This window comes from Molothrus ater, chromosome 3 (genome assembly GCF_012460135.2).
Source record: "Molothrus ater isolate BHLD 08-10-18 breed brown headed cowbird chromosome 3, BPBGC_Mater_1.1, whole genome shotgun sequence".
NCBI lineage: Eukaryota > Metazoa > Chordata > Aves > Passeriformes > Icteridae > Molothrus > Molothrus ater.
The window spans coordinates 57872247-57897181 of record NC_050480.2 but is presented as its reverse complement, the minus strand read 5'-3'; the positions used below and the strand labels follow the sequence as shown (position 1 = coordinate 57897181).

At 37.1% G+C, this 24935-nt stretch overlaps 1 protein-coding gene across 7 annotated transcripts in view; it reads left to right on the top strand.

The window, feature by feature from the left end:
* EYA4 (EYA transcriptional coactivator and phosphatase 4) overlaps positions 1-22199 on the top strand; it is a 140238-nt gene extending 118039 nt beyond the window's left edge. For 6 of the 7 annotated variants that reach the window (XM_036381015.1, XM_036381013.1, XM_036381009.1 and 3 more), the window contains exons 14-20: positions 7668-7757; positions 13834-13892; positions 13996-14156; positions 16238-16352; positions 18106-18227; positions 19521-19621; positions 21226-22199. In XM_036381015.1, the coding sequence (XP_036236908.1) occupies positions 7668-7757; positions 13834-13892; positions 13996-14156; positions 16238-16352; positions 18106-18227; positions 19521-19621; positions 21226-21306 (729 nt within the window). In that variant the 3' untranslated portion in view covers positions 21307-22199. Of the gene's footprint in view, positions 1-7667; positions 7758-13833; positions 13893-13995; positions 14157-16237; positions 16353-18105; positions 18228-19380; positions 19482-19520; positions 19622-21225 lie in introns of all 7 variants that reach the window. The other variant, XM_036381014.1, reaches the window with a different exon arrangement.
* Positions 22200-24935: the final 2736 nt, after the last annotated feature.

Below are 24935 nucleotides of genomic sequence, written 5' to 3'. Positions count from 1 at the left end.
AGATAATAGATGAAGTGCATAAATGGAAAAAACTGACAATATCTGGAACAGTAGAGGAAGAAAGAATAAACTGGGCTGGTGGGTGAATTTACCAGGAAATTTCTGAATAGGATGTAAGAGTCTGACTTATTTCAATGCCAGCTGCAGATGTTGTTCTTTGACTCCCCACCTTTTTCACTGAATTTTTGGTTCCCTTGGCTGCTTCTGGGGTGAGTAATGCTGAGAAGTGAAACCCTCTCCCAAGTAGTTTTAAGCATCCTCTCCCCTCCAATGAGTCCAAAAGGAGTTCAGATCACAGAGCAGTGAGTGGGAGAGCAGGAAGAAGAGTGCGGGAGGCAAAGAGAGGCAGTGGCAAACTGCAGGAGCTCCAGAGCTGCTGCTGGCAGTCCAGGGAATGGCTCCTTGGACAAGGTGAGAAGGGTCTGGTGTGTAGCAACAGGAGCAGACTAATGGGAGAGGTAGAGCTAAGGGCCTGGATAAAACAAAAAATCAAAACAAATATGTGGAAGGAGGAAAATGGACGAAGGGGATGTCAGTATGTACATTTATTGTTTTCTCTGTGCTGTGCTGTTCAAGTGAAATTAATGCAAAGGTATTTCTTTTTAAGAACAAAATCATGTCCATGTTGTCTCAGATGTGGGGCTTGTTTAGCATGTTTTCAGCATCTTTATTCCAGCCAGAATCAGATGCTTGAGAAATGGATGTGAGAAACAGTACATTACAGAAAGGCTTTTCACAACCCCCTCCCCTACCAGTGGGTTAGAAATGTCCAAAGCCAGAACCTGTGCATTGTAACCAGAGAGGGTCCAGTCTTCCATGCAATCAACCTTTTTTGGTTATTAAAAAAGAAAGTTAACAGGAAAAGCCACAGGCCAAGTGCAAAATCTGAATTTCTGGAATGCTAAGATAAGGCTAGGTACTCATGTCTTATAAAAATCAGCCTTCCTTGCTTTGCAGCTTCCCAGTGCCAGATCTGTGCACTTTTCAGTATTCTGTCAAAAAATCCTCTTCTTCTCTTTTTTGTAACAACGGTGACTTTGTCAGAACCATTTCCAATTAATAGTTATCAAAACAAGAGAGAAACCTAGCTGAACATGAACTTTTGTATTGCTTTGACAGTAGCCCATAGACTACCACAGGACTTGCTGAATTGTCACAGTGATGAAGTTATTTTCAGATAAAGTTATTCCTTTCAGTCTTTTTTGATTGTGCCCTTTGGATGTTTCTGTAATCAACTGTAACACATAGTTTTAAAAAACACAGCACATTTTGTAGTTCACAAAACATCTGTGGATAACTTTGAAAACTGTCTTGGAAACAGCAACAGAAATGTAATTTCTCTGGATAAATTAGTAATGGCATATTAACAGATAGTAGTACTGACAGCAGATAAAGTCTTATATAAACCAAAAGTGTCTCAAGGCTTAGTGAAATTAATGTAGTTATACTGCTGAGATCAACATCAGTAAACAAATGTCAAATGCCATGGATGGCAATGAAGCAAAGGGTGCAGAATTACAGAATTCTTAAGTAATATCCTCTTTTTCTTTTTTCTCTCTCTCTCTTTTTTTTTCTGATACTGATAGGTGACATCCACTCAAGTAGGTCATTTCCAGAGCCTATAAAATAAAAGTAGTAGACCTTTTCCTTCCTGCAGTGGCTGCCATTGCCATATTTACATAGAACTTGTGTGATGAGTTATTACCAGTGCAAGTCAAATATAAATATTGTTGACTGCAAGGGAGCTAGAGCAGTAGGAAAGGGAATACAGGAATAGCTTATAATGGATAGGCTTTAGCTTTTGCATATCGTTGTAGAGTTGCCTAAATTTAAGGTGGGATGTGTCTCAGCCTAAGTGCCTAAGAGGTTAGAAATGGGAGAAGTGAAAGATCCCACAGATAGACTTCACTAAGCTCTGGTACATGACGTTTTTAGCACATATGGTCCTTATCTTTTCTGCATATTATTTCCATCTGTATACAAGGTCTTAATCCAGACTGAAGATGGGATTGTTATGAGAATTGGGTTGCTATGAGAGTAAATGCTCCAAGAATTGTGAGGTTGTCAGCAGAAGTCTTGTTATCACATAGGTCTTTCAAAATTTTTGAGAGAACAGTTTGTCTTGGATAAGGTGGTATAAAATTGTTGCCTTACAATGAAAAAAGAAACAGGGTAGTGTAAAATAGTGAAGATAGTAAATTATTTAACTGTGATGATTTGCTGTCTGATTTTAAAAAGTAAAGGCATCTAATGTCACGCAGATGCTCAGCTCTGAATACCATGTTCTTCCACATACATTTCATGAGCCCATTTTTTATTAAATAGTCAAGGAAAAAAAAAAAAACGTTGCAGGACAAGCAGAATTTTCCCCTTCCCCCATTTTAAGTTTTTTACATGAGAATAGTGTGTCGTTAAAGCAAACATTGCTTTAAGGAAAGGCAACTTCTTATACCAAGTGTTCTCACTTCATACTTAGAAGGAGTGAGATGCTGAGTTTAGAGCTAGTGGGAATATACAAACAGGCAAGAATATTCACCTTCCGTTCTTTCTCATGTACTCATTGACATAAAAACTTTCATTCCTTGTTTTCACCAGCTTATTCCTGGTTTTTTGAATACAGAGTGAAAAAAAAAATCAGGAATTAGTCTTTTAATCTCTCTTTTTTGCTGCAGTTCAAGCTGCACAGGGATGCAGTGAGAGGAGGTGCAGCATATTATGGCCTGGCATAGGGATCCACATGTGAGCACAGGAGCACTTGAGAGCTGCATTTGTATCTGGAAATAAACACTTTCAAAAGATTTCTACAGTTTAACAAGTGGTTGGAGTAGAAGAGAAAAAGGAAAGTCAAACCTGTATCTCCTTAGGCAAGGAGGGCTTTCATTGGCAGAGATTATTTGGAAGGCCTGGGTCCAGTAGGCAAGTTTCAGGTTGCGTTTTTGCCAAGAGAACAGCAGATTTCTGACTTACGCCTAAGGATTTATGAAGCTGAGAATGGACACTCTCCTTGGTATATACTTGTACAGCACTTTGCATGGAATGATGTCAAAATTTTCTAGGATAATTATTTGATATCAAAATTTTATAATAACCATGCTAAAACAGAGTTAGTGATTTGCTGAAGGATGTGACCTTAAGCACCTCTTTAAAAATGGGGCAAATTGCTGCTGCTTATCTGGGTGCCAGTAGAGTATAGCTTTAAACCCAACTGAAATGGAAGAGATTTGGCCAGAATTTGGCCAGTGTATCACTTCTGCATTTAAAATATAGAGATTTCCCAGGAGAATATTCCAGGCCTTGCTGTTGTCTACCTGTGGCTGTTTCTCTCTGGCTTTTGATATATTGGTTATTCTACTGGGCTAACATAGAAAGAGAATAAAAACTACACTACACCTGTATTAGGTTTCAGGAAAGCTGTGCTGCCTTCCAGCAGTAAGATCACCTCTCACTTTTCCACTCATTTGCTCATCTGCATTGTACTTCATGAAACCAGTCCACTTCTATTTTTAATTACTTACTGCAGTAGCAAATTGTGAACATTGGCATTGGAGCTGTTACATTATGACTTGTGTGGATGATGATGGTTTTTGCAGCTGAGCACCAGTTGACAGATAAGGTTTTCTACAATGCTGAGCTCTTAAGTGAGCATTTATGGATGTGACAGGACATCTGTTAGGAGATGTCATCATCTCTTAAAAGTTTATGAGGTACATTCTTATTCCCTGTGAACAGTGTGTATTCTTTGTTCCATTGCATTCCAGTTATTCTTGCTGGTTGAAGGATGATTAAGCTGGAGTTTTTCTAGCTCCAAGCATTTATATTTTATTCATTTCTCCCAGGTCAATCCAGAGGGCAAGGATTCCCAGATTAATGCTGTGACTCAAAGTGCAACTGTTTAGAAGAAGAATAAAATTCCTTTGTGAGCTTAGAAGATGGAGAATGTGATTTCCAAGTGCAAAAATCAAAACAAATCCACACTTGATGATCATATTTGGCCATTTTTTTTGTAACATTGCAAATGACAGCTGTCAGGGAAGCCTCATTAACCTTCTCTAGAAGGTGCACTTTTCTGGAAAGGGCTCAGAAGCTTTTTACTGCTCAGTGTCTGCTTGTCTGCTCATTAAACAAAAAAGCTTTGTCACCATTAACATCCATAATGGCATTCCCAAATTCACTCCTAAATATTCTCTTGTCCACTTGTATTAATAGTGTATCTCTCATCACCTCCAGTTATCCTCTCCATTCACTCCCTCCTTGTCTGAGACATCTGAGTTGATTTTCCTACTGCCTTCTAGAGAGCATGGAACAGAAACTCCCTATGGAGTACGTGAGTTTTCCTTCATCAGCCACCAGCTACGGTTACCAAGAAGAGATGTGTTCTCTTCCTCCATCACCACCCACATGAATTTCTCTTGGGACAAATGTCCCCTATGAGAGAGTGAGGGCTGAACTTAGATCTAAGATTCCTACATAATATAGAGAAGTCTCTTTAAGCTAAGATATTGGTACTTAACATTAGCATTTCCACTTTTTCCTGAGGTCAGTTTTGTTTTAAGTCTGTGCAGGACAGCCATCCAATGAAAATAACTCCTTAAAATTTTGCTTGTTTTCTTGCTTATTTTTAAGGCTTCATGCATGCAAATTCCTGTCACAATGAATCTATCTGGCAGTCTATCTCTTTGTTTTCCAAGGTTTTATTAAAGTCACTTTGGTGTTTGCAGTTTTTTTCCCAAGAAATGAAATTATTTTCAACGTGTGCTGAAACCTGACATTCCAAGACAGTATTAAATACATCTCTTCCACTAATGGACACTGAGCTTTTGGGGCTTTATTCCAGTTACTCTCCACTTGATCAAAACATTTTGCTATTGGTCCTCCCAAGATATTTTTATCTAGTCTCTCAGGAGGCATTCCAATGGATGGACCAGTCTGGTACAGAAGTCCACAGACAGACAGTCTGGCTCCAGTTTAGTGCCTTCATCTTAACATAACTAAAGTAATTTGTATTTAGGTGTACAGAAGTTGTGTCGCTGGTCTTGATTCTTCTGCACACTAATGATATCTGGCTAACATCATACCTCTGCAGGCCAAAGAGTTTTTCTTTGTTCTGTGGATTATCTGGAGAAAACTTCCCAATTTTTTATTAATCCTTTATTCCTCTATTGTGTGTGCTTGTGCAGAGTAGCACAAAATACAATTTTGACAAAAATTCAGTCTGCCTCTTACTAAGTTTTTCAATTTGCTGTGCTAAGTTCTGTATCAACTGCAAGTTTCTTGCTTTCTTTTCAACACTCAGTCCTTTCTGCCATTTGAATCAGTCTGTAACTTCTGCTTCAGGCTGAAAGACAGTAAAATGATGATTGTCATGTTCCTCCATATTGTGCAAACACTATAAAGCCACAAGACCCTTAAAAATCTGCTTTCTTGTCTATTTTTTTATGTGAAGGAAAGAACTTAACCTGGCAAGAGCTGGATGGAACATAATTTTTAATTCTTGTTAAACAGTTGCAGTGCAAAATTTTGGCCAATTTATTAAGGGAAGAATTGTTCATATTTTGAGAATTCAATTCCAGCAATTGTCCCTAGCAGAAGTTGTACAGGGAGATCCCAGAGCGATTTTATGCTAAGCTGAAATGAATTCCCTTTGCTTTGCTTTATTTTATTCTACATACCATACCTAGCAATAGCCTTCTCATGCCTTTGTCAAAATAGGAATGTAGGAAATATAATTTTAATAGTAATAGTCAGGCATAACTGGCTACAAAAGTACTATTAATAAGAAAATCATAAGAGCTTTGTCACATTTACATTTTTCAACTATACTAGGCAAGACAGGAAATTGTCATACATAGTTGGTAGTTTCTGTAAAAACAAATCAAATTATAACAGAAAACGTTACAGGAAATTTCTGCATTCAAGTCTGCTTTTACCCAGGAAGGGGTAAAAAAGAGGCTGAGAATGAAATGTCTGAGATTCCAGCTTTGGAAGCACTCCAGTGAATAACTTTTATAAATAATAATGAGTTACCACCTGTGCATAAAATTATGCACATGCTTTAGTGTTCATGGGATTGAGGTAAAAAAGTGTATTGCAAATACTCTCTGCTATATTGTATCTAGAGAAAAAAGATTTACAGTTTACAATGCACAGAAAATGCAAATGAAAGAGACAAACACGTGCTTATATATGATGACATTTTGATAAAAGCATTATGGCTTGATGAGGAATCTCGTGAGTCCTGGGTATTTTGCTGATTTGTGTTCTCAGTGCCTAACATGAGTTTTGCTAATCTGTTAATGGTGTTCCTTAATCATCCTCTTGGAAATCTGACCTTTGCACTTGGTGCTGCCTTCAGCCATGTGACTTTCAAGTCCAGTTAACATTACTACAGAAGGCAGAATGGATAAAATTCTGTTCCAAATCGCATTTGTTTTTTGCTTCTGAAAGGTAGTCTAGATCAGTTCAAGGGTCTACATAAAATATTTCCTTTCACTGCCAGAGAATTGGGTTTAACTTTGGATCATTACAACTTCTTGAACACTATTCTCCCCTTCAAGTATGAATTTTTCATGAGCAAGAGTCAAAGTATGTCAGTGTTTCAGATTTTACCATTAGTTATTAAGTGCTTGAATGCAGAAGTCATTTTTTATTTTGTCATTGCAAAGCCCTGGAGTAGTGAGTGTCTGATCCTGGTTGGGAAGCCTTTAATCCTAATGCTAACAAACGATATTTGAGGTTTTGTGAGATTTTGTTGCTACATGCTGGTAAATATTTAGACTTTAAATCTCAAGGTATTTAAGAAGGGATTTCTGAAAATTTGCTCATGTCAGTCAGAGGTTAAATGATGAAATATTTTTTCATATTTTGATGAGAAGAGGACCGCATGTGTTTTAAAAGTCCACTGCAGTTGTGTTAAGCATAAAAAAGTTAATGGAACCCCACAAGCTCAGGCAGATGATTGAGGCAACAACCAAACTAATTACTAGGTGTCAGCAAAGCACTAGGGACTGTTACTCTAAACCAACTGTAAGGTAACACAAATCTGCTTTACCTCTCTCCTAGCAAACCCAGACAATTTGAATTCATTACCTTGCCTTAGCTGTATGCTTAATGCTCTCAGACAGTGTTATTGCAGATCAGGAGATTTGTGGTGTCTTGCTGAGGCAGAGCAATTTGAGAGTGTGAAAGACGACCTACAAACAAATGCCACATTTTGAATGAATCTTATCCAGGGACAGGATTCCTGTGTTTCATCAGCAATGAAGGGATCTGTAGCAAACAACAAACTTATATATGCTTTTCACAGGAATATGTTCCTGCATACATCTTCTATGAAAAGTGCTGTCCCTATTTCCAGTCTTCTTTATACTTGTTTATGTTTATGTTTATGGCCACCAGATTTTTTCCTGTCAGTTCAGCCAGTTTGCAAATTGCTCAGCTTTAAAAAATTTGATTTTTTAACATCCACAGCTATCTGAGTTTTCTCACAAACAGGGGTTCAGCAGCGTCTTATTACAGCATGATATTAAAATAGCTTAATACTGAAAGGATTTCAGGGAAATTTCTTACAGTATTAATTTTTCAAAACCCTTTATGTATATAAATTTTTTAAGTAATTCTTATATAACTTAGAGGTATGTAATAGCTAATCTTGTTTTTTGTTTTTTAAGGATCCACCCATGGCAGTGACCCTTGGACTACGAATGGAAGAAATGATTTTTAATCTTGCTGACACACATTTATTTTTTAATGATTTAGAGGTAAGAATCAAAGGAATGCTAGCACCAATTCCTGATTTTTAACTTAGTGGCTCTGTTGTGCATTAGTGTTTATTGTGTGTGACATTTCTGCCTATGTAGTTTTTGGGTTTGTCATACTCTAATCAGAGAGAGGTTATCCAGTGGCACTGACTTCCAATGGCACCAGAGTCCTTCTGTGAAACTCAGTGAGAGAAAGAATCTGCAAACTAACCATTCCTTTCTTTGTACATCTTTTTTGGTTTCCATTTGTGTAAAGCTGTCTGCTGTCATTTCCAGGATGGTAACATACATGCCTCACGTTCTTCTCTTGAAGTTCTCCATATTCATTTGCTTTCAGTGGGTGCCCTCATCTGACTAGAAGAGACTGTTCTTCTCTTGAGCAGCCTTTTGGCTACAAGCCCCTGTACTTGTTGTTAAAAATGTAGAATATTCTTCATTTACCTCAAAGAATGCAGCATCAGAGAGCTGGGACTGTGATAGATGTTCTGATCAGTGATTTCTCTTCCCAAGGTAACCAGGCAATCAATGTATTGTCACAATATAGCCAGGGAATATAATTTGGCAATTGGTCAGAAAAAGGAGAGACCTCTTCCTAGGAAGTGCCCCCTGTGGGCAGCTCACCTGTCAAAGGACATGGATGGACTCTCACAGAGAAAGTGGTCTGGGAAGCAGGCTTGTAGCTGAGCTTCACAGGCTTTTCATTTTACTCTTAGTGTCTGGGTCTGTTAACATGGACAATGACAGCCTACAACCACGTGTGTCAAGACAGAGGGTGAAAAACAGTTTTCAAATTAACCCAGGGGTTTTTCAGACCTTCTGCTGGTCTAAACAGGTCGTTTTCTTACTAAGAGTAGATCCCAGACTTCACTCCATGGACAGACACTTGCCATGAATGGGAGCTGGAAGACTTTGAGGTTTTGTTTTGAAACGTAGAGAAAGGTCTCTGGTGACTGAATAGGCAAAATAAAGATAAGTGAAATTTTTCCATCCACTGGGATGTTGATTTTGTCTTCTGTTCCTTCATCAAGAAGGTAGTAAGAAAAACAGAAGGTACCAGTTTGTGGTTGTCTTCATCATCCCTTGCAGATCTCATTTATTCTTAGCTCTTTTTAAGTCAAGAAATTGGAATCTACTTCACCCCACACCTGAACTGCACTTCCTCCTTGCAGCAGCAGAAACCAAAGAAAGTAAAGCCCTGGACATGCCTTTCTCAGTGTGTGCTTTATTGCAGTTCTAGAGAGGCATCTCTTGACAATGTAAGTACATTCAGTGAATATCTCCTTCTGGTGCCCTGTACCAGGGAGAGGTTCCAAATAAATTTTTCAAAGCATCTCTTAAGTTTCTTTTTAGCAGACCTTTGCCCCTGCATGTTCAGAGTTTATGTGGCATGAACGAAATTTAAGCCATTCTGTAGAATCTGTTCTTCAATGTTGTGCTGAGTTCAAGTGGAAGAGTTCAGCAAAATGGAGCTTTGCCCTCTCTCCATACCTCTTTATTCTACTTACGGCCTCTGAACCTTCATTCCTTTCTCTCATTATTTATTTTGTCTGTAGATCACAAGTTCGGCTGTCATAGGTGGATCATTATATTTTGGCTAATCTTCATAGGATGGTTTTAATACCCCTGTCCAAAAACTCATATCCCAGCTCATTCCAGAGCTTGAACAGTTCCCAGCTTTAGATAATAATAAATAGTACTTGGGAACTGTCTCAGAGAGTCTTGTAAATCAATCCGTTTGATTTGATTAAAAGCAATTTATATATATATATTTAATAATCTCAATTTCTACAAGAAATTTTGTACTTTATGGCCCAGAATTCATCTTGGCCTCAAAACCAACTCTCTTACAAAATTTCCAAAATTCCAAAGTTCATGTGCTGAAATGAGTTGTATGCATACATTTCTCTGTGTGTGAGAAGACCAGGAATTTTCTATCTTCTTAGCAAAAATGGTAAAGAGCTCAAGCATGTAGAGGCAGCCTTTAATATGCTGATGGATAAACCTGTCTGTTTAAATCTGTTTGCAGAGCACATGGCCATTACTGAATATTTAAGTGCATCTGCATGATGAGAATTCTGAGAATTCCCAGAGTCTGACTTGGGTTCTCTTCCTCATCTCCCCTCCTCTTCCCAACTCTCTTTCTCTGTCTTCCTCTCTCTGTCCTCCCCCAGGGGAGCAGAAATGAGTGCTGAGCTGCTGATGATTGTGGCTGTCAAGACACGAGACCTTCAGTTCTCACTGGGGGAAATGAGACAGGCCTTTATTTGCTAGGCAGACAGATTGCTTATCTGTTCATCATGTCACTTTTTCAGTGGTGAGCCCTCAGGTCCCACGCCTTCTGTCTTGCTTTCATCTTCAGCCCACAGTAAACCTCGTGGCTCTGGACATAACAACTGTGAAGTACTACTGAACCTGTGTACCTGTAATATTTACTCCAGTCCCTACATCTCTAAACTTTCTTTTTTTCCTGTCTTTCTTGGTTACAAACACTGCATAGAAGGTTCTAGGAATAATAACCAAGTTATTGAAGTTACCACATACAAAAATAAAGTTTTCCTTCCCCTATGCAAATCCGTGTCACTGCAGCGACTGCTGGTGCAGAAATTCCGATCTGCTGAGACACTCCCTGCTGACCCAGTAACCCATGTTCTAATCAGCCAAGCTGCACTTTTATTTCAGGCTAGGCTGTTCTCCAGCCACTGAATTCTCAGGGTATAAATTATAGTTAGCTTGAGAAGTATCACTTAGGAGGGCAGTTGGTGTTTTGCCATGAAAATTGGAGTCTGGAGTTCCAGAAAGTTCACGTGCCTAAACAAGGCTTAGGAATGGAACTCAGATTTATAGTAATGGCCAAACTAAGGCATTCTCTTTTCAACCAGGTAAGGAATAAAACTGAGTTTTTCTTCATATCTCAGAATTAATTCTAAGACAGCATTTAGAAATGTTGATAAGGCCTATTACACACACTAAAAAAACAATTTCTGCAAATTGCAAGTAGTAATTCAGACATGAATCTTCCAACTCCATTATTCCACTCCACTCTCATGTCAATGAAAAGAAAAAGTATTCATTTCAAACACACTGAATTATATTTCAATTTTTATCATTATCCTATCATATTTTAGAGATTTTGTCCTTTTTTTTTCTCTCACTAGAAATAGAAATGAGAAATTAAAAATAAGATTTAGGTAAGTCTCAGAATTTGGGAGGCAGGTAAGACTAGTTTTAGGAGAGACTGAAGCATATATATTAAAAGGGCTTTTTGATATAGCCTAAGAAAGCATAGTGCAGTTTTGTGTTCAGCGTGGTAAGTCAGTGTTTTTACTGGATAATGAAATTATTGTCTGGTCCAAGATGACAAGTTTTATGGATGATGTATTGATTCTTTACTCTCAAATTTTCAGGTTCTAAAAATTGCTGCAAAGAATTGACTGCATTCAGATATAATTTTAATTAGTATTGCTTCAAACAAAAGCTAGATACTATATTTAGATTCCTTTCCTGTATTTGCTCTAATAGGAAATGTATTTTTCTGTTTCTTAATGTTGTCATTGCACTAACGGCCACTGTGACTTGAGCTTAACCTGTACTGTAGCTGATGTGAAAAGTATTTTACCTTAATATTTTAAGTTAACAAAGAGCTTGCTTTCTTTCCCATAACTCTTTGGTGTCATTTAAAGGCAAACTCAGACATAGTGTTGTGCCACCAGTTTCCTGTTTCTTTTGAGAAAAGTAGAGAACTGTCTCAAATCTGCTCAAACGATCTGCTTTTTTTTTGTTTTAATAGCAAGATTTTTCCATACAATGTAAGTGAACTTGTAAAAGGTAAATGTTTTAGTTGAAGTAGATAAGTAAACAAGAAAACAAAGTAAAAAAAAAAAAAAAAGAGTGATGGTCACATGAGCTTGTTTGCTGGTCAGAAAATGTGTATTGTCAGCATGTACAGAGGAGAGAGGAGATGACCCATAGATCCAGAGGAGAAGAGGAAGGGGGAAAAAGAGGAAGTTGGAGAGTGCTGTTGGGTTTGATCTCCTATATAACTTATATGTTAACTCCTATATTAACAACCTTCTTGCAGGGACAAGGGGATGAGTAATCAGAAAACTGCATGGCCCCCTCATCCTGTTTCTGGAGTCAGTCACAGAATCACAATGAGCCAACTGTGAGACAAAAAAATTAAACAGCTGAGCCTTTGCCGCCCAGTCATTTAACTTAATAATGAAATTATCAGCAGAACAGTTACCTAGAATTTTCAAGGCTGGAACAATGTAGCTGAAAGACTTAACAAAACCCAAACATCAGCAGACACTCCTTATCCATCAAGGCTTTTGTGTGCTTTCCATTTAATTAGTATACCTTAATATCCACAAGATTTTTAAACTTTTAAACTTAATACTTTTATGAATTCCAAGGAAATCTGTGAATGTGATTAGGAAGCCAGATATTGCCCAGATGTTGCAAAATACAGAGTCAGAATTTTTCCCAGCAGGCTTTTTTTCTGATTTTTGAGTTCCTATCCTACACTGGGTGAAGCATAGTTCCATTTTTTTTCTGGAGTGTAAATGATGAATAAAGATAAAGAAATTAATCTTTTATTTCAGCTGCCATATTCACTTTACTTTCTTCGTCTGCTATTTACATCCAAAAATATCTTTAAAATATTCTACAGCTCAAGATAATCTCCTCAGACTGATCTAAAAAATTTTCTTTCTCCAGTGAGGGGAAGAATGCTTCATTCCTGTTCCTTGAACACAGCTCTATTATGCTATCTTAATGGAATAAGCCACATAAGCAGAGCTTGGTAACTCTTTCTTTTAGCTTTGGCCCAATATTTTAGATTATAATTGCTTGTATGATGCAATGAAATTATGTATTTGAAAATTAAATTATTTGTATTTGTTTTATACATAATTTCCTCTTTTTTTAACAGCTTAGTTCATTTGAGTAGAAGTCTCTTAAGTTTTTGCTCATTGCAAAGCAAACAAAGTAGAAAGATGAAATGATAATTCCCTAAATTCACACTCTAGGAACTTGTGGCTCACATATTTGGAAATCACTCCTCTGTTCAGATTTATCCTTTATCTGTACAATTTACCACTGTTATGAGAGAAAGACTGGAAACCTAGAAGGACATACCCATGCATGTCACAGAGAGCCTGAATTAAGTGCTGACTTAAACGGACACTGAATTTCAGGTGTGTCTTTGGGTTAAGATGTTAGTTCCAGCAACTATTGAAAACAATTATATAACGCATGATAGCTTGGCTTATATATTTACTTTTGTTTTCACCACAATTTCTTATCTTTGTGCTCTAACCACTGTGCAGATAAGGATATTTGATAGCTGTCCAATTGTAAAACCATCTTGGAGAGGAATTCATATTTCCAATGTACCTCAGTTAGCTTGAGTTCTTTCCATCCCTTCCAAAGCCAGGAAATAATCAAGTTCTGTAGGATTGCTGATTATATGTGATTTTCCAGCCAAAGGCACTCACATAAATTTAAATAAGAACCTGATAAGTGTTCAAACTACTTAACATAAATTTTGTGCCTGTTGAGGTTCACCATCAATTACTTATAGGGAGTGAGAAAATAAGGTTTATGTGATTTTTCAAGTATTGGTATACTAGGAAGGCTGTAAATAAGACTTACAATTTTGGTGGCTTTACAATTAAGATAATTTTACTCCTAAAAATCACCCCAAAATTGTATATTGTTTTTTTAAAAGGTCTGTTTTAACTGGTAATTCACACTGTAGAAGTTCGTTTACTCTTTCAAAGGTGTTCATGGCAGTAGGAAACTGTGGGTGTGCACAGGCTGCCACCTTCTGGTGCAGCCGGTGGCCTGCACTGCTTGTTTCTCCATCCATACTGAGCCTGTGGTGAGCACAGAGTCGTTTGGGTTGGAAAATACCTCTAATATCCCCTCGTCCAACCATTAGCCCAGCCCACCGTGCTCGCCACTAAAGCGTGTCCCCAGGTGCCACATCCACACAACTTTTAGACACTTCCAGGAATGATGATTGCACTCTCTCATAAGATAAATTTGTCATTTGGGTTTGCTTTCTTTCTAACAGGAATGTGATCAAGTTCATATAGATGATGTTTCTTCAGATGATAATGGACAAGACCTAAGGTAAGATACAGAAATTTTTTTTTCTTTTTTTTTAAGATGAAATAATTTGAGCATTTACAGGAATACATTGTATTTATTTTTACTGTATTTTGGGTGTTTGCAGTACCTACAGTTTTGCAACTGATGGCTTCCATGCAGCTGCAAGTAGTGCAAACCTTTGTCTGCCAACAGGTGTAAGAGGAGGGGTTGACTGGATGAGGAAGCTGGCTTTCCGTTACAGAAGAGTAAAAGAGTTGTATAATACTTACAAGAACAACATAGGAGGTGAGTTCAATTATCAAAACCAACTTTGAATGCTGATCAGTGTAAGCTGCATGGTGATGAGCTGCCACCCAGGGAAGGAGCCTGGCAAGCCACAGAGGGAATGGAGAGTGATATAACTGAACCAATGGCTGTTGAAAGCTACTGACGTAAAGGCAAAGCCACATGCTGTTCTGCAGGGGAAATGCAGTTGGGGAAACAAAGCAAGCTCCCATTTAGCTTCCACAGAGCTCATTTTCCTCCCTCAGAGCCAGCTAGTCTTACCTTACTGATTTGTTGAACCACTTAGACTACCTCAGATTTGCTGTTGTTCCAAGAAAGATATTGTATAGTTTCACAGCACAAATTGGTTGTGGATGGCCATTTCCATCCTACATTTTCATGATCTGGTTGGATCATGAAACATAACAACACTGTCGCCTAAACTTTCTGCTGGGTACCTACTAGTCTGTTTTCACCAGTGGATGCAAGAAAATTCTATCACTGCCATGCCAGTAGCTCCTTTTGTTGACTATGTAGCTTACACAATTTTGTCTCCAATAAGTCCAAATCTCATCTGGAACAAGAACTTTGCTGTTACTGTTTTAATTCATGGACTCACATATGTCTGCACCAGTAAATTGTAGGCAATCAGGCAGCAGAGCCAAAAGAATCTGTCCTGGATAGTCCTGTGTGCCTTGCAGAGACAGACAGCCTTCTTCTGAGGAGGGAAATGTGCCAACTGACTCCCTCAACAATAGACTGTGGGAACAGAGAATACTTGAAAGTCTTCAATAATTGCTACAGTCACATATTTTCACTCTCAGAAGTTCAGTCTTTCCTTAGCACAGGGTGAAGCAATAGGACCAAAGTGTGGTAGTAGAGGGCTGACTTTCACTTGCTCTACTTTGCCTTTCATTGGTGTTGTGAATAGAGTTGTTATATACTAATAATTCTTGAAACAGTGTTAACCAAAAGTTTACTGGGTTTTCTTGTATCTCCTGATGCATCTAAGATTCTGAAGCTGCTGCATTTCATAAAACCTTTAACAGTGATAAGAGAACAAGTCCAAGAGCATAGCACAGGGAGACACACTGAGAGGAACAAAACATTGCAAATAGAGTGCAGATATGTGGTGCACTGGATTAAAAAAGGTTTTATTGTCTCCCACATATCCTGCATCTGAAATATAAGCCATCCGTAATGGGCAGGTTTCTTCAGTTGTCCTCCACATCTTAGCCTTTTTAATGATTTTTGTAGCTTATCTGTATTTGTTTATTTCAAAAGAGCTGCTAGAAATTATCAGAAGGCAAGATTAATCCATATATTTTTAGATTATTTCACTTCTGATTTTTGAAGACAGTCATCATCACATGCAGGGTGCGAAAGAGAAGAGGGAAACTAAAGGTCAGGAAACCTATTTCCCTGCTCTTCCTAATCTACATTTAAAATATGTTGGTTCCAGCAAATTCATGTCTCAACATTCAATAGGCTGGGTATTTTTAAATGTCTGACAATTTATACCCAAAAAGAGATTTTTGAGGACTAACTTTTAAGGACCAACTGAGATATGAGAACATAAGATGTGCAGCCATTTCAGGCTCTAAATGCTGTAAAAGGAACCAATTACAACAGGGCATGAAGAGCAAGTCATCAGCAAACAAATGTATTTCTGTATGTGTACTATCTGCAGAGTCATAAGTAGGTCAGTTTTAAACAGTTTTTTCTAAAGTATCTTCTTTTGTGACCATCTTCACCTCTGATCCCAATGACATGGATCTCCTTGTCACTGCCTGTGATAATTTCAGAATAAGGTATGTGGGAGGAGCTGGTTTAAAAATATGTTTCTGAAAGGAATACTTTGAAATACAGCCTGATACATAAAGAAATGCAACTAATTACTATTATTATCTGAAATACTATTTGCCATTCCTTGATATAGTGAAGTACAAATAAAATCTATTATTTCCTGATCATTGAAGACAATAGATTTTCTCTTTGATATTTTTTTGAAGTTATAGTGGAATTTAAAATAGAAACAATGACCATAAACACTATCTGATACAGAATTTAATTCTATTTTTCTCACTTTTCTTACATTAAAGGACTCCTGGGTCCAGCTAAAAGAGATGCATGGTTGCAATTAAGAGCAGAGATTGAAGCTCTGACAGACTCCTGGCTAACAAATGCACTTAAATCATTATCAATTATCAGCACAAGGTATGTATCTGGGTCTGCTGTAAAATAAGTTTCTAGACATGTAATGGATATATTTTACATTTTAGATTAAAATAAATTAGTGCCTTTAAAGAACAGAACAGGTCTACTATGACTTTTGAGTAGGACACAGGAAAAGTGGAAAGTGGTTTAATTTATCCTGATTCCAGCATTTACTAAAGATAGTATGAAATGTCTTCTCAAATGTGTGTACATTTAAAGTGTATTGTAGAATTCTGAGGCAGCTTTTAATTTATTACCTTGTGGACAGCATTCTCTGAACTCCACAGCTCTCTGTTCTGTCCTTTAGTGTTTGTGCCTATTTGCAGTGCTACCTAAATACTCCACAGATACCAGAACATAAGAGCATTTTTCTTCTGTCCTTCCAAGCAAACCAGTTTATCTTAGTATAAATCTTAAGTTTTCACAAGAGCAAAAATCTCTTTTAACTAAAAGTCTGAGTTCCCAATATTGAGACATAAAACGTATTGTTCCTCTGAAACAATAAAACTGTGAACCCTGCTGCTGCTTAGTAAGCCATGCAATATGTATCTTACCAGAAATCCTAAAAAAAATAGTTTTAAACCACAAAAAAGAGCAACATTAAGTCATCTTGCTTTCTGATCATGTCTGGAAAAAGACTCAGTGTCAAGTGGAAAGAACAAACTTGGAAAGACACAAAAACAATTTCAACATAACAACTTTTACAATATGCTTATCTCTTAATTGTTTATTTAACAATGTGTGAAGCACTTCAGGAGGAAAAAAGTAAAAAAATTGTGTAAGCTGTTGTGTTTAGCTCTGCATTTCTTTCTGAATTGTTACTCTTCAGAGAGAATTTTGCAGTTGAGCATTGGTGGACAAGTCTGGAAGACTGTTATCCTTCACTCAGATTGTTAAATAGTAGTCTTTTGTCATGTCTTCAAGTAACTGTACAACTGTAAACCTTCAGAAGCTACCTGTGAGTCAGCTAAACATTACTGATATAACAGGAAATTGAGATACATAAAGGTGAAAATAGCAGCCTAGGGTCTTGCTTGGAATTTGTGGAAATGCCAGGAGGAAAACTCACGAGCATTTACTTTCAGCTCCATGTCCACATCATGGTCATGCTCATGTTCCAGCCTGTGAGTGCCTGAAGTAGCTCAGCTCTGAGTTCTCTGGCCTGCACAACTTCTCCATTCAAGTTTTCATCCTCACCACTCAGTGCTAGCTTATTAACATGATCATTCTTACCTCTCCCTCTCTTCAGAGATATTCTTACTCTTGAAACTTGAAGAAAGCAATGCCATTGTGGAACAAAGTGTAGATAAAAGATAGATAAAAGAGTAACAAATCATGTTTCTGTATTATCTAAACTCTTTTATTTTGCTGGTAGCTACTGACAATTAATTGCCAGTATGAAAATTATGCTTTCACAGCATTCAAATAACTTGTTTTGGAGGTTGTTGATGGTCTTAAATATCTGTATTTATCTATATTAAATATCTGTATTTTACTAGACTCATCTTCAAAGACCTGGTTTTTATAAACCAGTATGGAATATTTCCTACAAATCAGGCCTACATATTTTTAAAGGCTTTCACCAGGGGTTTTATGTACATTTTCTGTAAGAGATGGTGCTGAGCAGCTGTAGTGGGTGAATGGAAGAAAATGTTGAGGGATCCTTAATATGATCTCCACAGCTGGTTCACCTCATCAACATTTGGGTACTGTTTTAAAACTATTTAAACTTAAACTGTTTCTCTTATTTTAGGAGTAATTGTGTAAACGTGTTGGTAACAACAACTCAGCTTATCCCAGCACTTGCAAAAGTTCTACTATACAGCTTAGGTGGAGCTTTTCCTATTGAAAATATATACAGTGCAACCAAAATAGGTAAGAAAATTATTCTTTCATCCATTCTGACTACAATGCATTACTTTTTTTTTTTTTTCCAGTAATGGATGTATTCCAAAACACTTCCCTGACACTTAGCAGTTTTAGTTAAAAGATTTAGGCATTGCATGTGTTCAGATGTGTTTATGTCAAAGAATTCCAAATTCACCTTATTTTCAATGATGCCTAACGGAGTAGAGATGCTGATTAAAAGCCTCAGAAACTCCCCAGTATAGTGCAGAAAACAAAGAACTTGCAGAAAAGAATGAAGAAAAGTTTTTTGTGAATTCAAATCTGAGCAGAAATTCTGTTAAATTAGCCTCTGCTCTGACCTTCAGCTCTAGGCAAGCCAGGCCACAGCTTCACAAACCTTTTGCTGAGGCATAGTCTGTCAGTGATGGGAATGGTAGCTGTTCCTGACAGAACCTGTGCTGCTGGATAACAAAAGGGCACTTCCCCATTCTGTTCACAACCATGTGCCTTTTGTGCATTACGGTTTGGAAATCTATGGCTTCTGGAAATGGCATGCAAAACTGTAAACCAAGAAAAGCTGTCATTCCTGTGAAATGTGATGCAGCATGCAATGACTGATAATTTTGCAGATTTTACCAATCATCAGTTCAGGAATGCTTCATTTCTATAGTTATGACAACCTTTATAGCATGGAATGTGTCACTTCGTTGACAAAAGCATTGCAATATGTTTCATAAATGATTTTCACAAGGGAAAAAGCAGTGCATATTCTAGCAGTGTCAGGCAGAACTATTACCTCAGTCATCATTTAATTTTTTCATTCCTACATCACTCATTGTTGCAGATACATTAGAATTTAAATTTCTACTTTCCTTGTAGAATATTATTACAATCATAAGGAAATATTTAATTCAATTATTCATTTGCTAACCTATTCATTTTTGCAGTGCTGCTAATTCCTTTGTTTTAGTGGCTTTCATGTAATGACTAAGAGATCTAGTTTTACCTGAAACATCTTGGTGTTATTAAGGGAATCCATTGCTTCTTACCAGATTTGGCAACCCAAGCCTGGGAACTTCTTAAAAGTAGTAGTAGCAATGTCTTACCACTGCAAAAATCCTCTGTAAGGCTTCACCATAACTCACTTGATAGCTTGAATAAACAGTGCATTGTTTTTCAGGCAAAGAGAGCTGTTTTGAGCGTATAGTGTCCAGATTTGGCACTAACATAACTTATGTTGTGATTGGAGATGGCCGAGATGAGGAACATGCAGCTAATCAGGTAACTTCACTCTGAACTCTTATCTCATTTATCTTCCAGGAAAAGAAAGTTGCTTTGAACGAATAATGCAAAGGTTTGGCAGAAAAGTAGTATATGTTGTAATTGGGGATGGTGTAGAAGAAGAACAGGCAGCAAAAAAGGTAACCTGTCTTCTGAAATGTTGGTGTGATACATAGCTACTAATGCAAGCCTTTCTGTTTGCATTTCTGTCAGTGTTGCACAAAATGACAAATAATTTCAGTCCACAGATGCAAGCCAACAAGAGCATGATGAGATCAGCACTTAGAGTAAAACGAACCATTTGGATTCTAGCATTTGCTTCGCTTCACTTTGGAAAGAAAAAAAAAAGAATTATTTTTTAAACAGATGGAAAAATAATGCAGAAAAAATGTCTGACAAACTTCAAGCAAATTAAAAGATAAACAGAAGAGATAGAAAGGGTTATGATATGATGGTTGGGGGGTGTTTTGGGAAATGGGGAATGTTTCAAGAGAAGTGTTACAGAGAATGTGGAAAACTTCCAAAGGACTGTCCAATTTTTTTTGCTAAGATAGATAAAGATCCATAGTTTACTGGGGCAAATATGATAAAAATATAATTTGCTTCAAGAAAGACATATCTGCTAAAGGAAAAAGAATACAATGTAGAGATTGTGCAACAAATCTGTGTTTCCAAAAAGAACTGTTTCCTAGTTTCTTCATTATGATAATTCAAGTCTAATTTCAGCAGAGAAGTTCTTAATGTTCAGAAATATTAAATTAGTAATTTGTGCCATGCTTCCCAGTATAACCCATGGAAGTGTGCAGAAATTTAATTTTTTCCTCATAATGTCTGTACAGGACCAGTTATATAAATCTTGTTGTGCTAGATGCAGCAAAATTAAGCACTATCTTAGCATTGTAGTTGGAGTGGAAACAAAATGGAAATAACCAAAATGCTCATTCCAAATGGTTCCTTAATATAGGTACAGTACTGGTGATGGGTCCTTTATAATTTTTGCTAAACAGTGGTGGTTGGATTGTGGGCTTTCTGATTGGGCATGCTTTTTCCTTAACATTGGCTATTTTGCATGGATAGATGTAGAATTCAGAGAGATGGATGAATATAGCACATTTCAAATAGATCTAAACACAACATGGAAGTATGTGGTTTTTTTCTGTTCTGATGAATTATTGAAGGAGAATAGTGTGTATACCTGCATCTCTCACAGACATTGATGCTTTCTGAAACACAAATTATCTTTTCTTAAACTAGAAATGTGTTATTTTCTTATCCAAAGACTTTTTTTTTCTGCCTGGATGGAGAAAAAATCTAATTCAGCTCTATTTTGAAGTGTTGAGTGAGAAGCATCTTTTCATGGAAGTGGTATAGTCCTTTAAATGATTGTTCAATATTTTGCAGTCAAATAAGTGGAGCATCAAATGATTTCCTATTAATGCTCCTTTGTACGGGCTTGCGTGCTAACAATAAGCAAGAAGCTCTTACTAAGTAACAGGCACTTTCCAAAGAAACTATTAAGAAAGGCTATCATCTAATTATTTTAACTTCAGTTGAGCTACTAAGCTCAGATCTATTTTGGTCTGACTTTTGTCAGTACTTGAACAGCAAAAATCAATCCAGAAACACAGTGGTGTAAGATAGGTGCTGGTAATCTCTAACTGTCCTTTTGTGTCATATCCTTGTGTGCCTCCCTGTGTCACAGTGTTCATCTCTCCTGACCTTTTCCCTCCTCTAACAAACACAGCACAACATGCCTTTCTGGAGGATATCCAGTCATTCGGACCTCTTGGCTCTCCATCAAGCACTGGAACTAGAGTATTTGTAACTGTGTTCTAAAGCTGGTGATCCTTTTATATATATATATATATATATATATATACACACATACATATATATATATATGTATACGTATTTCAAGTACACTGAATTTTTATGTGTGATTCAATGCCTCTGGCTTTACACATATGAATTGTCTTAAGAAGGGAAGAAATATTTGGAATTAAAAATTCCAAATTGAAGAATTCAGATTGCTGAATGGAGTTAAAACATTAGTGCTACGTAAGAAAGCTCTATGGTCTTATATATGCAACGTTTTTAAATGAATTAAAACTGTGGAGGTTGCTGGTACACACCAAGTGAGCCCTGACAGGAGTGAACAAAGGACTCGAACTGGCAAAGCACCAAAACACATTTTCCAGCCAACAAGGTGGTGTTCAACAACATTCCTCAAAATGGGATATATTCTCAGCACTGAGGTTTGAACCAGACTTTAGCCTACCTAACCCAAAAAATCTGAATTGGAATGCACTCAGACTGTATAATGACAATCCTGTCTAGACGTGTAATTTGTGTAAATTATTGATGAAAATAATTTACTGTGACTTTATTAGCAGCTGATTTTGGAAGTGGATGCAATTTTTCTTTCTTTTTTTTTTTGGGGTGGGGGCAGGGGAGGGAAAGGGTTATATAATATTGTCTCTTTTATAAGTTTGGCAAACAGAATGTGCATATGATGTGTTGTGCCTTAAAGAGAAGACTGTGTTTGTGTGTTATAATGTAATTTTGGTTAAAAACTCTGTAGATAAACAAAAAACCTTTGTGATAATTTTTGACATGACCAAATTTGAAATTCAAAGAAATCAAAGAGCAGGGCTGCACCAAAGAATTTAAGTATTTGTTGCAGTAAGAAAAAATAATAAAGAAAAGTTTGTGTTTTTATTTGGATTCTGAATAATTCCACTGATTTTTTGAGAAAAGTTAAGAAAATATTGGGAGGTTGATACTGGGGACCGCTACTTGGAAAGGTAAAAGAAGATATAGTGCTTAACACCTTCAGCATCATTTCTTGATTCTCCAGCAAGAGAACTAAGAGCCATATTCATTAATTACCGAGTCCACTGATAGCCATACAATGAGTGCATCTGCTGTGTATAGCAGAGCAAAGTTCCACCCAGCAGACAAAGTGTTCAGGTGGCATTACTGGAAGGTGAAAATGTGGAGTTAATCCCAGATGGGGAATAAAACACAAGTTCATTAGGAATTAAAAATTACTAAAGAAGCTCTTATTTGTCAGATGTGGAAATGATGCTACATTTAGCATATTCAGGATCAACACAAGCTGCTGAAATTGCTGGCTTGATGACATCGGCCATTTCAGGAGAATAATCCACTTTGGTAAAGAAAATAGCACTTTGCTAGCTTTTGCATTCTGTTCCACATTTTTGTGTATTTTGTTTTGGGTCAGCATGATTTTTCTCATCCATTTTTGATTGCTCAACATAATTACACAGGGACAACCCTAAATGTTTTTGTATCAGAAATTTCAGTAGCATGTCCGCATCTGAGGAGAGGATAAGGAGGTGATTTTCATGAAGAAACATTGAGAAATATATCACCTTAACTTCCATAATTTCTATTGAAAGTTATGGTCTGTACAGCAACAATTACCTTGCAAGTTTTGAATGTGCTGCCATATGGAAAATGAGCAAGATCCATATTGCACACAGTGCCCTAAATGTTCCATGTGCAGCTTGAGCACTCTGCAATAACAGCAAGTGGCTCATCTCTCATGACAGAAGGTGGAAATTACTTTTTCAATTTTTAACACTGTATGTGAAGACACCTGAGGCTGAATGTGCACTGACTGTATGAAGAGGTATTTGCAAGAGAAGATGTTAAAGGCCAACTCCAGGATGTCTGCACGAGCACAGTAGTCAGCACTGAGGTGAAAATCCTCTGTCTTTGTGCTCTGAACCCATCATATGCCATAGCTACCAGGCAGTAACTTTGTTCATTTAAACTTTGTTGAGGTTTTTAACAAAGTTACTTGGTAGGTGAGAGCCCAGAGCCGCTACAAGTCCAAGGTGAAACTCCTCTATAAATTCATAAAAATTGATTTCATTGCTGTGTTGGAATTGGATATACAAGTCACCACACAACAAACTAACAATAATTTTTTATCACTGGGCTGTTTAAAGCCATCACATGAGACTCGCCACATATCACTGTAGACTAGGTAGATATTTGGCTGATAGATCTGTGTGTCCAAAACAAAAATTATGCATACCTTCTTTATATTTTCAGTACCTGGAAATACATGTCATAAAAATCTGTAGTACAGCTTTTTTAGTTTTTCAGGTGGGAAAAAAAGTGTTTCTACTGGAATGAGAAAGAATTTTAACCCCTTCTCAAGTTCCAGCATTACATAAAAATCTCAATGTAAAAGATGTGATGAAACAAAAAATTTCTTTGGTTAACTAGCTTTTTTCTCTTCTCTTTTTTTTTTTTTTTGACATGTCATATTGTTATTTAAATGCATGAAGTAATATTATTTCTCAAGTTATTTGTTCAGCTTTTCAATGTTCTTTTCCTAATCAAATGAAAGAACAAAAAGTAGCCCAGCAACAGACGTTGGTTCTTATTAAAGGTTTGCAGTGCCTTCTTTGGAGTTGTGCTTAGCTTTATGTGGCAGATATGGCTCAATTAATATACAGACTTCTAGAGAGGAGATGGAGGCAAAAGGAGGGAACTTTTACAGTGCGTGACAAGGTTCTGTGTGCCACCATAGTAGGAGTTAATTGTTAAAACAAGTAATCCACACAAACATGTATCCAAAAATTCAAGGATGTAGCTTAAAAGGCTTTGCAATACCAAAACCCTAAAACAAAATTTCAGAGAACGAATACCCTCTTGCTAAGCAAAAATTGCTATTTATCTTTAAATAAAATTGTGTAGTACATGCCTGTCTTGTAGAGAGAAATTAGTCTGATATATTTTCCTGCATGAACAATACAGAGGAGAAAATAACCAAGGCAGAAACAGTCATGCCAGACTGTTCCAGATGGGCCTAAGGAGATTAAACTGAAGGTTGGTCACTTTGACATTGAGTGCATTTTAATTCAGAAGCATATTAATCAGAAACTACCTTCCCTTCAGCCTCTCCTCAACAACAAGATTGAGCACAAGGCCCCATTTGCAAGTTTTTTTGGCAAATGAAACAGAATAAATGCCTCTAGCAGTTCTCAATATAGAACCTGAATGTTCATTAGGCATTTGGGTGGTCAGCTTGCAAAATACAAATATTGTGTGATTATGGTCATGAGATAGTATCTTAGGCATAACTCTGTGCAGTTCAGTAAAAGAGGGCAGAAAAACCTAAAAATTGAGAGTATTTTTAGATGCCTGTGGATATGGTGCACAAAGATATAGGTAGCACCTAGCTCCCAGATCTGTTCCCATCCAAATCCAGTGTGAGCAGTAGTGTTTGCATCTGAAGCAGATGCAGAGTGTGTTCCTGTGGAAGCATTGACAAGGGAGATGAGGCCAAATCAAAGTCCTCTAAACAAGCACTCTTCATTTTGGGGCTGATGAAATCTTACATCCCATCAGAACTGCACAGTTTGTGGAGAATATAGGCTTGACCCACAATAGGAAGAGTAGGTTTTAGCAGTGAAG